Source organism: Schistocerca gregaria, chromosome X (assembly GCF_023897955.1).
Source record: "Schistocerca gregaria isolate iqSchGreg1 chromosome X, iqSchGreg1.2, whole genome shotgun sequence".
In the NCBI taxonomy this organism is placed as follows: Eukaryota; Metazoa; Arthropoda; class Insecta; order Orthoptera; family Acrididae; genus Schistocerca; species Schistocerca gregaria.
Genome location: NC_064931.1, coordinates 600,279,936 through 600,293,754, shown reverse-complemented (window position 1 = coordinate 600,293,754; position 13,819 = coordinate 600,279,936). Strand labels below are relative to the sequence as shown.

The 13,819-nt window shown below is 39.1% G+C and overlaps 1 protein-coding gene across 1 annotated transcript in view; it reads right to left on the bottom strand.

Annotated features, from left to right (window-relative positions):
* Positions 1-1,500: 1,500 nt before the first annotated feature.
* Positions 1,501-13,819, bottom strand: part of LOC126297976 (delta(24)-sterol reductase-like) — a 79,873-nt gene continuing 67,554 nt past the window's right edge. Inside the window, exon 10 of the mRNA XM_049989289.1 lies at positions 1,501-1,685. Within this exon, the coding sequence (XP_049845246.1) occupies positions 1,532-1,685 (154 nt within the window). The 3' untranslated portion in view covers positions 1,501-1,531. The remainder of the gene's footprint in view (positions 1,686-13,819) is intronic.

The window sequence follows — 13,819 nt, the reverse complement described above, 5'->3', positions numbered from 1 at the left end:
AAACTGAAACATATTGCAGAGAGGGAACACTTTGCCTTCATTTGCACTTCCAGCAGGCATCGCATTTGCTCATGGTCGTTTTGAGACGCTGTCTCACAGCCAGTCACAGATGCTGGCACCAAATTTGTGACTTTCAGCGACCACTGCACCCATTTTCTGTATTTGAGTTTTAGAACAATGGTAAACTGTAAATGTGTGACTTGGGCCTCCCGGCGGGTAGGCCGTTAGCCTGGTGCAAGTCTTTCTATTTGACGCCAGTTCGGTGACTTGCGCGTCGATGGGGATGAAATGATGATGATTAAGAGAACACAACACCCAGTCTCTGAGCGGAGAATATCTCTTACCCAGCCGGAAATCGAACCCGGGCCCTTAGGATTAACATTCTGTGGAGCTGACCACACAGCTACCAGGGGCGGACAGAACAGTGGTAAGTATGTGCAAAACTTGCACGCGACATGAGAAGCCGGTTGCGAAGTCAACTGTTTCGAGCTAGAGTTTTGCTTTTCTGAAATAATGCATGCAATTAGACAAGGAAACTGGTGTTCAATGTTCTTTTTTGGGTCTTTCCTTTAATCTGGTAGGTAATTCAGCAATCATTGGCAGTTTACGTGGACATCGCTAATTCTACGTCATTATTATCATTTCATTTCCAGTTTCGTCCTCTTTATCATATTATCATGTATATTTAATAATCCATTTAAACAACTGTGTACTTAATTATTGCTTGTGTGGTGTAATAAATTTCCAGAGTCAAGTCCATGTGTTTTAGTAATAAACAGGACTTTCTTGTGTTCTTTTCTTTCATTCCATAGACAGATGAAATCCTACTCATTATGTCTTTGTAAGTTAAGACACCCATATTTTGTGTATGATTTGGCCATCCCTATTTAAATTCAGGTGTCACACATAAATATTAGTTGCGCAACTTTTGCTTAGTTAATCGTATGTTCCTATGATGCGCTATTTGCTCACCACCAAGGTCACTGGGTTCAGATCTAAATAGCTTTACATAGGCAGCTTCAGATCTCAATCGGAGTCTCACTCGGATTTCTTTTGACTTCATTTTGGCGGAACCAGAAATATTCAACTTCAAAATGTGGCGATAATAGAAAAGGATCTCTTTGCTCAGATGGGTTCCTAGTCGAATCACTGAGATTAAAAATAGTAAAAGCACCATGGGGTTTATACGTCCTATATCTAACGTCAGTTCGTATTGTGCACAGGCGTGATATACCACTTCCTCTTCAGTATCGTTGTCAAATGTGATGTAAATGAAGATTCTACGTAAATAAAATACACTTGTCTCTCTAACATGAACACATCTGGTTGTTCTAGATAGATCTGTCTCTCTGAAATCGTAACTATCTTTTCACATACACTCCGTCACAATAATTTAATTACTGTAAACGTATAAACAAGAAAATGACCCACGTATTATAAAGAAATAATAATAGGGTAGCAGTAATCGCATTTTAATTGTTCAATAAAAAAGTCTTTACAACAAAAAACTTTCGAGCATCTGTGGAGCATGCTAGATCCTGGCACTCTTGTTGCATTTTTCATACACTTCTGGAAATGCATCTTTGCAATTTAATTGATCGCGGACCTTCCAGTAGAGTGTGTGATCAAACATGACTTCAAACTCCTTCTTCGTCATGTAACTGTCTGCGTACAGCATCTGATACCTGCAACAAAGACGGTTTCAAATTGAGCTTTATTAAGTCCTGTTGAGTACGGGCACACACACACACACACACACACACATACACACACACACACACACACACACACACAGAGAGAGAGAGAGAGAGAGAGAGAGAGAGAGAGAGAGAGAGAGAGAGACTATTTCGAAAACAAAGAAACATAACTTTTAATCCTTAACACAATAGTGGCTAATAATAATCTAGTATATGTCTACAAATTAAATGACTGCCTGATTCCGGAAACACTCGTCTCAGTATAGAGCACATTGACTCAAATGGCTCTGAGCACTATGGGACTCAACAGCTGAGTTCATCAGTCCCCTAGAACTTGGAACTACTTAAACCTAACTATCCTAAGGACATCACACACATCCATGCCCGAGGCAGGATTCGAACCTGCGACCATAGCAGTCGCGCAGTTCTGGACTGAAGCGCCTAGAACCGCTCGGCCACTCCGGCCGGCTATAGAGCACATTGCTCGCAATTATTTTCACAGTCGGTTATCACACGTACTCAAGTGAGGCTTTTGTTCGTTGCTTATCTCAACTAGGCAAAAGCTGGCAAGGTTGTCGTACGTAATTAACTGAATGTCGCCTTACTAGTATTTGTATGTAATTGCTTGAGTAGGGAGATGCACTGTTTACCCCTAAGTCAGCTGTAGAATGTGTGTGAGAATATTGCACATTTATGAGTAGTAGCACGTGACATTTGTGTAGAACTTTGTATAGAAATTATGAAAAGTCAACGCTGTGTGTTTACTTTAGCTGAAGGAAGAACGTCAACTCAGATAGTGTCATGTAAGGGAAGAGACAGCAACCGGTCTTGCCTTGGAATCCAGTGCACAGGCTGCCGAGAGACTAACTTCTTATTCACAGCTCTGAAGGAACAAGAGACATTAACGGTAAGCCGTAAATCATTAGAACATTTGAGTATTTAAAATGCTAGCGAAACAGTAAACTTACTTATACAGTAATGAGAGGCAGTAACGCAAATTTGGAAAAATAAGAAAATAAACGTCAAGCATTTGTGAAGTATAAAGTTGGTTACCGGTAAAAATAGTTTCTTTGGCAAGTATATATTTCATTTTTTGCCTTCTTATAGATAAAAAATCATCATTACTACTGCAGGGGATTGCATAAAATACATGCACCAAGCTCAGCTTGTATAAAATTCCTGCTGTTTATTTCCAGTGTAAACTTCCGACAGTGGATCTGAACGTATTTCATAACTAGGATCAGGTTACCAAGTCACAAGTATTGTGAAGCCAAGTGCCAGTCTGCCAAGATAATAGAGGATAGCCTGGCTGCTGTGACCGAGCGGTTCTAGGCGCCTCAGTCCGGAACCACGCTGCTGCTACGGTCGCAGGTTCGAATCCTGCCTCGAGCATCGATAAGTGTGATGTACTTAGGTTAGTTAGGTTTAAGTAGTTCTAAGTCTATGGGACTGATGACCTCAGATGTCAAGTCCCATAGTGCTTAGAGCCATTTGAACCATTTTTTATAGAGGATATTGGGTCATTGTGTAGGGATTTTGGTACAGGAGAGAAGTTGGTCATAGTAGGTAGAGCAGGTGACATCGTTTATTAGGGGTGACCTAGATGAAGGAGGAGCGGCAACTGCTCAAAAAAGTTTGTGATTGGAGGAGGTCCTACATCGCCATTACCACTACGTGGCAAAAACTGCTGCACGCCGTGTGAACACAGAGCTGTTACTGTTGCGCTCACTGATGCAATTGAGAGATGAGGATACGCTATACACGGCCTACATCTGAATTAGAGAAGGAATGATAGGTTAGCTAAGCTTCTTACAGAAAATATATACGGGCCCAATATCACATTAAACCTCTTTGCTTACTAGCCAGAGAGGCACCTATTTTCGATTAGAATAAAAATTCACTCAAGCTGTTTTAAAGTAAATTACAGTGGAAGAAGATTCCTGTGTAAGAATTCACTGAAAAGTAGCATCCGCTTATTTCAACAGAATATTGGGGATTAAGAAATACTGTAAATAAATTTCTTGTTTATTTAGGAAGATTATGATGCCATGAAAAGATACATGTCCTGTGCGTATGTAACCACCATATATCCAAAGGGATAGTGAATTTAGTGTAAGTGGTTATATATTATTATCTTCTCTTTGTAGAGTAAATGTGGAGGAGGGAACAGTTTAAACACTTACAACGGCATATCACAAGTTTAGAAAAACTTGAAACTAATAAATTTTGCCGATATCAGGACATAAATGAATGTTCTTGTGAACTGACACTAAAAGTATCTTATTTATAATTGTAACTGTGTGCAAAATCCCAGTGGGACACTTTCAACTACTTATTAGGCATATTGATTCTTTTAAATGCTATCTTTCAAAAATAGAATCAAATAACAGTCTGTAGTGATTCATATGTAGATTTCCTAAACGAACCTAAGAGTATAAAATAATCTATAAATATTATTTGGATCATATACGTAATTAGATTCCATTCATTAATTTACCAACGAATTTGGATTGCGATAGTAGTACAATGATTCATAATTTCTTTATAGACGAAAGTCAAAGAACTAAATATGTAAACATAAACTCTGCCTGAAGCCCCTGGCTGGCCCATCGCTGACGACCGACCGCAATGTCATCCTCTCCCAATGGCGTCATTTGATGCAGTGTAGAGGGATGTGGGGTCAGCACACCTCTCTCCCTGCCATTGCCAGCTTTCGTGACCTGGAGCCGCTACTAATCGGTCAAGTAGCTCCTCAACGGGCACTATGTGGCTGAGTGCACGCCGTTCCAGTCCCCCCATCAAGGAAAAGTCCCCTGGCAGTACCGGTAATCGAACCTGTGTCCTCCGCATGGCGCTCACCCTGAGCTCACTACTCAGCTACGGAGGTGGAAAAATAAATGTGTACCCAGAAGTTAATGAACTCTCTTAATATGATGAGCAGGTAATAGGAATAAACACCATACTGCCATTCGGTTCTGAAACGCCATTACGGAAAACAGTTGCAAGAATTAATTAATGAAAAGCAGAAGACTTTATAAAATAATTTTAAAAGAGTCGATTGGGATTATATTTATAGGGTAAAAATATCTTTCTCAGTAAATACATTAGAAAGGACATTAAGAAACTATGTAAAAAGCCATGAGATGACTAATGGAATTAGAATAATTTGTAAATGGAAATGTAAAATTAATATGTTGACAAGAACAAGTAAATATTCTGTTTCAGTATCCCACAGCAAAAAATACTTAATATTATTAGGAGAATACATTAAAACCTCTAGAAGTATGCACTTTATGTCTGAAATTAATATTTTCAATAACAGAATGAAATGGAAAATTGGAAAAAAGAGATAAGAGATCACAGAACAAGATAAAATCTCTACTGATTTTAATGGAAAGGCTATGACGATAACTCTCAATTATCTGATATTTTAATAACCATTCCTTAATTTTAATAGAGACAGTAGGCCTAGGAGTGCAACAGAAAAACGAAGGCAATATGTTGAGGAAGCAAATTGCAACTTTCACTAACTTTAATGATCCGCTTCCCCTGTCTGAAATTAAGAAAATAATAAACTGACTCAAAAAAAGTTTATGGTATTTCCAACAAAATTTTAAAGAGTTATCTTGTGGTAAGTACCACTCCCTCTAAAATATGTAATCCATCATTGTCAACATTTATGCTGAGTTTAAAATATGCTGTTGTCTAACCCATTTATAAAACGAATTATAGTAGTGATGTAAATAATTACTGACCTGAGTCATTTTCTTAATTGTGATAATAATAATATACTCTGACATCATAATTCGGATTTCAAAATGGGTGTTCAAGAGACAATGCTTCCTATACATTAGCTCACCATATTTTATAACAAGTAAATAATAAAACAGCACCTAACTGTTGTCTAAATCACCATATTTTACAACAGTTAATTAACGAAATGGATGACTAAAGCTGTATTTCATAACTCATCAACTCTAGAAGAGGTTATTTTTCCAATTGGAGAGAGATGGTGGGATCGCTAGTGGAGATCCATAATGTTCAATATTGAGTCCTCTATTGTTTCTTGTGCATGTTAATAATCTTCTATTCACTACAAGGCAAGCGGAATTAGTTCTTTTTGCAGATTATGCTAGCATTATGATAGATTCCAGTAGACAAATAGCACCAGATTAAACTGTAAGTAACGTGTTCAGAAGGATTATTGATCGTCACCTCCCGGGTTTTCTTGGCGTGATCGATCAATGGTATGCTTTAGGGCTTTCAGCCAAGATGCTGATATTATTTTTCTGTGTGCCTTGACTACTTCCAGATTGTGTAGAATTGTTGATGTTGTACAGAGTTCGACTCCTGGTGCCACTACTTCCTTTAATGCTCATGCCCTGAAACTTCATATTTTTTGTACAGATTCCTGCTGCCTCTATTGATTTATTGACTCATAGTGATTACAAAGTTATATGACACCCTCGTTTCTGAATGTAACAACAGAAATGGCAAAAATCTCAACACGTGAACAAAATGAGCTTGCAATACAACTAGCAAAACTTATAGAAACAGAAAACGCCACCACAACAATGTATATATATGAAACAGTGCTCTCTCAAAATTAAAAATAATTAACCAGTAACATTCCCATGGACATCGAGATCATCAGAGGCACAGCAGAAGCTCGGATTGTGTTAAGGATGTGGAAAGAAATCGGCTATTCACTTTCAAACGAACCATCCCGTTTGCCTGGGGTAATTTCTGGAAATCACGGAAAAACTACATCGGGATGTCTGGATATGGGTTTGAACCATCGTCCTAGTGTGCTAACCACTGAGCCACCTAGCTCAGTGGCAGATAAGGGAACTGCTTAGTAATTATAAAACATGACGGTTAGGTAGAAAAAAGTATATAATTTCTTTCTGGATAACAATATCACACATACAGCATAACGGTATCAACAAATTCAATGCACAAGTCAAGACAACAATTAAAAATCGCAATTTTACAGAATAAGAAGGAAATCATGCACTGTAATGTATTCCTGAACACTATCTTTATGTGCATAACCATAAATACACAAAGAACTTATTCAATTTCGTTCAATAATTATCTGTATAGACAGCCCTACACATATCTTAAGCGCAGAGTCAAATATACTGATAACCACACTCTACCTATACAACAAAAATACACAATAAAAAACTCCAGAACATTAGCCCATAACATAGAAGACATAGAAATCCCTCAAGCAGGAAGAGTTATTTTATTTGACAAAACTCTCTCTCTTCTGACTGGCGAGGTTTGTTGTAATGGTTAAGCAGATTTGACGTGTTAATTTTAAGGGGTGGCCAGATGCCCTTCCGGTCGCCACCCTGTACCCCCCCCCCCTACCAAAATGGGTGGATTCTATCCAGGGCCGATGCTCCTACCCGAGTCCAGGAAGCAGAGCGTTACTGCTCAATGCTACCCTGGTGGGTATTTTATTTGACGTAACTAATCTGTATACAAATATAATAGTAACAGAAACAATAGAGATCATAAAGAAAAACCTCCTACAGAATGGAAGAGTATCTCTCATTGAAACTTGGGAAGTAAGAACTGTGTTACAACTTACTTTATCTCAAAGCTATTTTGAATTTAAAAGTAAAACTTAGACATAATCAGATGGAGTAGAAATGAGAAATTGTGTCACAGGCACCATAACGGGCGTATTTCATAATACTCTGGCAGATAAATTCTTGAATTCAGTCTGGCCAATTCTAAAAAAAACCAATTATCTACTACAATGATACATTGATGACACACAACTACTGGTAGACTGAGATGACAAAATCAAGCAAATGATCCATCATCACCTAAAAAACTTTCACCCTAACATAAAATTTACAATCGAAATAAAAAAAAGAAATTCATAAACTTTTTAGACCTAAAAATAAGCAACAATGAGAGCCACCAATTTGAAATATATAGTAAATGTACTTCTACTGAGAGTATAAAAAATACAAACTCTTGTCATCCAAATTCCCATAGATATGCATGTTTGAAATCAATTATTAACACAATTTTAAAGTTTTTTCTCGATAATTGTGCTATACAAAATGAAATAACAGTAGTGGGATAAGCTACATTCTGGCAGGTTTTGTTAGTTTTGGTTGCATACATTCATAGACAAACTTGATTGATTTAAGACCCCTCCCTCTGCCCTTAAACTAATGTCCTGCTAAGTGGTTTATGACCCCTGGGGTTGATTTATAACCCACTGGGGATAATCCATTCTTCTTAGAAACCTCCCACCCCCTCCCCCTTCTCCTCCCCCTACTCAGGAAAATCCCCTCACTGATACAACCACACCTTTGATATCAATTTAATTCACTAATTAATTAAAATGATCAATTAATTAACCCATCCCCCCCTGGGACATTAGCAAGCCTCCCCTCCCCCCAAGTTACCTGCCCTACCCTACCTGGAGATTGGCAGGAGAAAGATTGGACTGTCTATTTGATAGGAAATTAATTTTAGTGTATGGAATATTGCTTAAACAATTTCTGTTAAACAAGACAATATGTGGAATAGTGTTTATTTAAACAATTTATACGAAACAAGGTGGTGTGCGGAATATAGTTCATTTACTTATTTAAAGAATTTGGTGGCAAATCGATTGCAATGTATGGAATAATTCTTAAACAATTTCTGGTAGATAATGCAATGTGCGGAATTTTCTTTATTTAAACAGTTTATGGGATACAATGCAGTGTTTTGAATATAGCTCATTTATTTATTCGATGAATTCGTTGGGAAATTGACTGCAGTGTGTGGATTACTGTACGTTTAAGCAATTTGTGGTTGATAACGCAGTATGAAATACTGAAATAATTGTAGCATTTTTTGTTCCGATCGCGCAAGGAAATGCTTAGAGAGCTTAGATTACATTTCTGCTGGAGACAGGGGTGTTAAGGCATTAATTTTTATTTTCCTTATTTCTTGAAGCACACAAGTATCTAAGCACAGATGGGAACATGTCTAAAAGTTCATGACATGTTTTGAAACTCACAACACAGAGTAAAAAAAGCATAAGCACACAGCAGATCAGATGTCTATTACATTCTCCTAGTATTCGAAGCACTGCCTTACACATGAACAAATGGCTGGAATTTTCGATGACCTCCAAAAGCTGGTCTTGAGATGTTCTAATGCCACAATGGCAGGTGGGGGACAGTATCCCATCTTTATGAACCAGAGCAGACTGGTCAGCCTTGACTTGTCTCTGAACACTCGAAAAAATAAGATATCACGTGACACTCCAACATCATGGAACTTTCCATAGATACCTTCCTCTGTAGAGAGTCCCATACCCCACACAAAGGATATCTGGTGAATCTCTGATGACATGGTACTTCCTCTGAATGGAGCATTCTGATTGGTTCTTACAGAATTTACCTGCCAAATTGCTTCTGCTGGTGTGTAAGCACTATCTGCCACTTTCTACAGACAGAGAAATTACGTTATTTTCAGCAGCAGACTATTTTGTGCAGATCGAAAAACATACAGAAGTCATTTTGCAATGGTCTACAGATCATGAAATACAGAAACAATCGCCAAAGACACTTAGTCAATTTCATTACTCTGCTATTATCGAGCAGAGCTTGAATTTTTCTGCTTGAAACCGCTCTCCAACCAGGCTAGATCAACACAAACGCTTGCACCCCTATACCATGTCGTTGTAGTAATACACAATTCGTATCCTGCACAATACAAAATCATAGCTTCTGCATCATGCATGTAGCTATCAACCACCAGACACTCATACATATACTGTGAAGACAAAAAGATCCCAGAACATACAAGCACATGCACCGTATGTAGTTACAGCACTACATGTTCCCTACGAGGTTTGTTGGTCATCCACCGAGGCCAGCAATCACAAGGCAACTGCCCCTGTACACGCTGGCCTGATGTACGATCAGAGCACCCTCCACAGACGGCGGACAATCTCCAAACTGATGTGCAAAGGCTGGGCTGGTTCCCTTGGCACAAAGACGTGTGCTAACGGTACTGTTTCCCGTCTGGCCTGATTGTTACTGTGGTTTCTGCAGTGACCTGCGATCATCTCCAGACCCTGGGGTTACAAGAACATTTACTTTATAAGCTGTATCGATGAGAAATGCTTCCTCAATCGTGAATTAATTTACCAATCTCGAAACTGATATCAGCTGTTTTATCCGATTTTACATTCAAAAAAAATACAAAGTATTTATAACACTTTTATGCTGGAATCATCGAGTAGAATATGAAAATTTCCAGAATTTCATGCATTTTCACGTGCTCTGGCAGAATATCATACAATTTACGCATTTTTTTTAGATATCAATCACATAGCAGTACGCTACCAGTCACTTGCACAGTATAATTCCGAAGACAAGGAATGGAAACTATATCTCTAGAAACCCGAAATGTTAGCAAGGTAATTATGTGGGACATACTACAAATCAGTGAGTAACTAAAAAGTTATCTCATCTGTGAAGATCTTTACATGAAAACTCGAAAATAGAGCTATCTGGTATTTCCATTTATATTTTTAAACTAATACCGATGTCAATGAAATAACAGATTCTAGATCATCCTTGTATTTTACAGACTCAACTTAGGCTTTAATACTTTTAATCGTACTTGTTTCTCACGTCTAGAGAGCTAGCAAATGTCTCTACCACCTGTTTTACACCATCTAGATGTAAACAACATACCGCAGTCGGTATTCCCTCAACCAACTACAGAAGGGAAAAGTGTATAATGGCAGTCAACCAGTCAATTTACTAGGGAGGGAATAACTGTCCGGTGTAAACACTGAATATCCTCAAATTTCCACATAAAAATCGGAGAATACTAGCAACACATACTGAGCATCAGTTCGCTGTTCGCCAGAGCAGAGACGACATACACAGGTCAACTGCCTGTCCATCTCCCGCCGTACCTGTTTGGAGACTCAGCGATGGTTCCCACCTTAAGCCGGAAACGTCAGTTCGTTCTAGTCAGCGGCTACCTCTGCCATGCACCCGCAAGCCATATAGAATCGTCCTAGGAAACCATGCCACATATTTATCAGTGTAATTATAATTAAATATTACGATCTTAGGGCGAATCTGGTGACATTTGACAATGAGCGGAACATCATAAACACCTCCTTCAGATGACTGCGGCACTGGAAATATCAAAATCTGTACCATTCTTATGAGTGGACGTAATTTTCCACGTAAAATGTTTCATCCTCTTATGGCCATGTATGTGATGAAATCACAATCTCCCACGTCAAATTCATACCTCCCTTGCGACCAGACAGTCATTTTCCTTGCACACATTGGAACAAAACGGTTCAAACGGCTCTGAGCACTATGGGACTCAACTGCTGTGGTCATCAGTCCCCTAGAACTTAGAACTACTTAAACCTAACTAACCTAAGGACATCACACACATCCATGCCCTAGGCAGGATTCGAACCTGCGACCGTAGCAGTCCCACGGTTCCGGACATTGGAACAACGACCACCCCAACACAAACTTTATAAGCCTTCCGATCACAGCGAATCTATGACACATCGCATATTAAGTATAATACTTAGCCAATAACTGAATTCTGGTGGTATCAAACAATACTGAGCGAAAATCCGCGATGGACGGACGTGCCTCATTTGTTTTTCTTGCGAGTGGCACCAGTGCATCTTATGAAAAGAGACATAATCGTTTTATAAGCGACCAGTTCGTTCTAGTCAGCGGCTACCTCTGCCATGCACCCGCAAGCCATATAGAATCGTCCTAGGAAACCATGCCACATATTTATCAGTGTAATTATAATTAAATATTACGATCTTAGGGCGAATCTGGTGATATTTCACAATGAGCGGAACATCATAAACACCTCCTTCTGATGACTGCGGCACTGGAAATATCAATATCTGTACCATTCTTATGAGTGGACGTAATTTTGCACGTAAAATGTTTCATCCTCTTATGGCTATCTATATGATGAAATCACAATCTCCCACGTCAAATTCATACCTCCCTTGCGACCAGACAGTCATTTTCCTTGCACACATTGGAACAACGACCACCCCAACACAAATTTTATAAGCCTTCCGATCACAGCGAATCTACGACACATCGCATATTAAGTATAATACTTAGCCAATAACTGAATTCTGGTGGTATCAAACAATACTGAGCGAAAATCCGCGATGGACGGACGTGCCTCATTTGTTTTTCTTGCGAGTGGCACCAGTGCATCTTAGGAAAAGAGACGCAATCGTTTTATAAGCGACCAGATGTTTCCAACACGATCGTAACGACCATGATGCTGTCACCCTGCATAAAAAGCGTGTTAAAAACTATACATGCTATATTAACCGAGGTATGGCATTGCTTCCAAATGAAGTGGTCTTCCACATATATACCGCAAAATTGAATATAGACCGTGATCGCAGGCTGCTTATTAATAGACCGAAAGTGCAGGTGCAGACTGCCAGTGCTGTAAGCTCATAATAGAATCACCCTTATCACCGAATTCAGAAAGTGATTCGGCTAAGGAACGCGCTATTAAGCCAATATTTGCATCTCCCTACTGCCACTACTACATATATCCCTCGCTAACAAACAGTATTTGTAATGCATTCAATCTCGATACCATGTAGACAGTGGAACAGTGGTCCTGAAATGTATTCTGAGGGTTATGGGCAAGGGAGGATGATGGTCGATTGAGAATGATCATAAACAGTAGAAGGTGTGCTGTGTGAGGAATTATTTAAAAACTGCAATGCTAGGCTGAAGCCGTATGAGATTTACAAAATCCTATGACCAATACACTGGCTTTTCACATCTATCGTGTCACACTTTCTGGTAAAAATGCTGTCTGCAATTTAGAATCAAGTCTCTCCATTCAGCCACATACTTGCATTGGATCCTATGTAGATGTATTTTAATGATTACAGCCACTGATGAATCATATTCATGGCACTGTTATATCGCGAGACTAGTTACCTTTTGTGAACCTATCTGCTAAGGACCTCCAGTATGGTTTTAGACAGTCCCTGTGCATCTTGTAACTGTTCCTCAGTCTTTGTCCCACCCTCCCTGCAACGTTGCACACGCGATTGGTCCACTTTTAAGTCAGAACTCAGTAGAAATCGGAGAGCGCTATATGTAAGACCTTCTGCATTCCATGGAGAGAAAGGGTGAGCCGAGTCACTAAAACATTATCTCTATCCTCTTTATTTTGTATCCTCCAACAGAGACAAACTACAAACTATAAAACTCCGCTAATGTCACCCAGTAGAGAGCTAGATAAAATATACCGCATACCTCTCTTTTGATATATCGAAAACAGATACCATCTGCTTGCTGACATTGGACATAAGAGGCGATCCTATTAGATATACAAATACTGGTCCATTGGAACGGGTGGCCAGTGTTTGGAGCAGCTTCTACAGACGAGTGTAAAGTTTCATCACACATACTGTAGGAAGAGCTCCCATGGACTATCAATCACAAGAGAGATCCCTGTGTTGTCCTTTCCTAAGAAGTTTGATACCTTGTTTTCTTTGCTTTAGCAAATCCAAACAGTGTATGACTGCAGCTTTGTACACTTCCATACAGTTTGCTTTTCCACCACAATTTTAAGATCTATGTCAGGTGCTAAACTGACGTTAACACATTTCGATCCATTGGCTCTCACAGAAAACTGGACACCATATTGTGTAAATTATGCTGTTCCCACAAAACACAGGATGGTTGAAATAAAAGACAGAGGTGGTTTTTCTTATTCAAAAAAATGTGGAAGACATCGCAATATATGGAAAGTGGAAGATTTTGCTGCATTGTGGAGTGTTTCCAAACAGTTGCCTGAAGGTGATGGCCTGTACATTTAATCCAATCTTTCACAGTGATAGGTAGGAAATGTCTATGTGTTCCATTTTGAAAAGACCAAGAGCATTGATTCCTTATATTACAATTATGTACTCGATCACTGTTTCAGTGCTGGCCATCCCAGGAAGGTGTCGCTCCCACAAAGACTCCATTTCAAACAAGCGGTGTCAGTCAATCATTATGTGGTAAACAACAGAGTATCAGTGGATGGATGGGGTGGAAGAG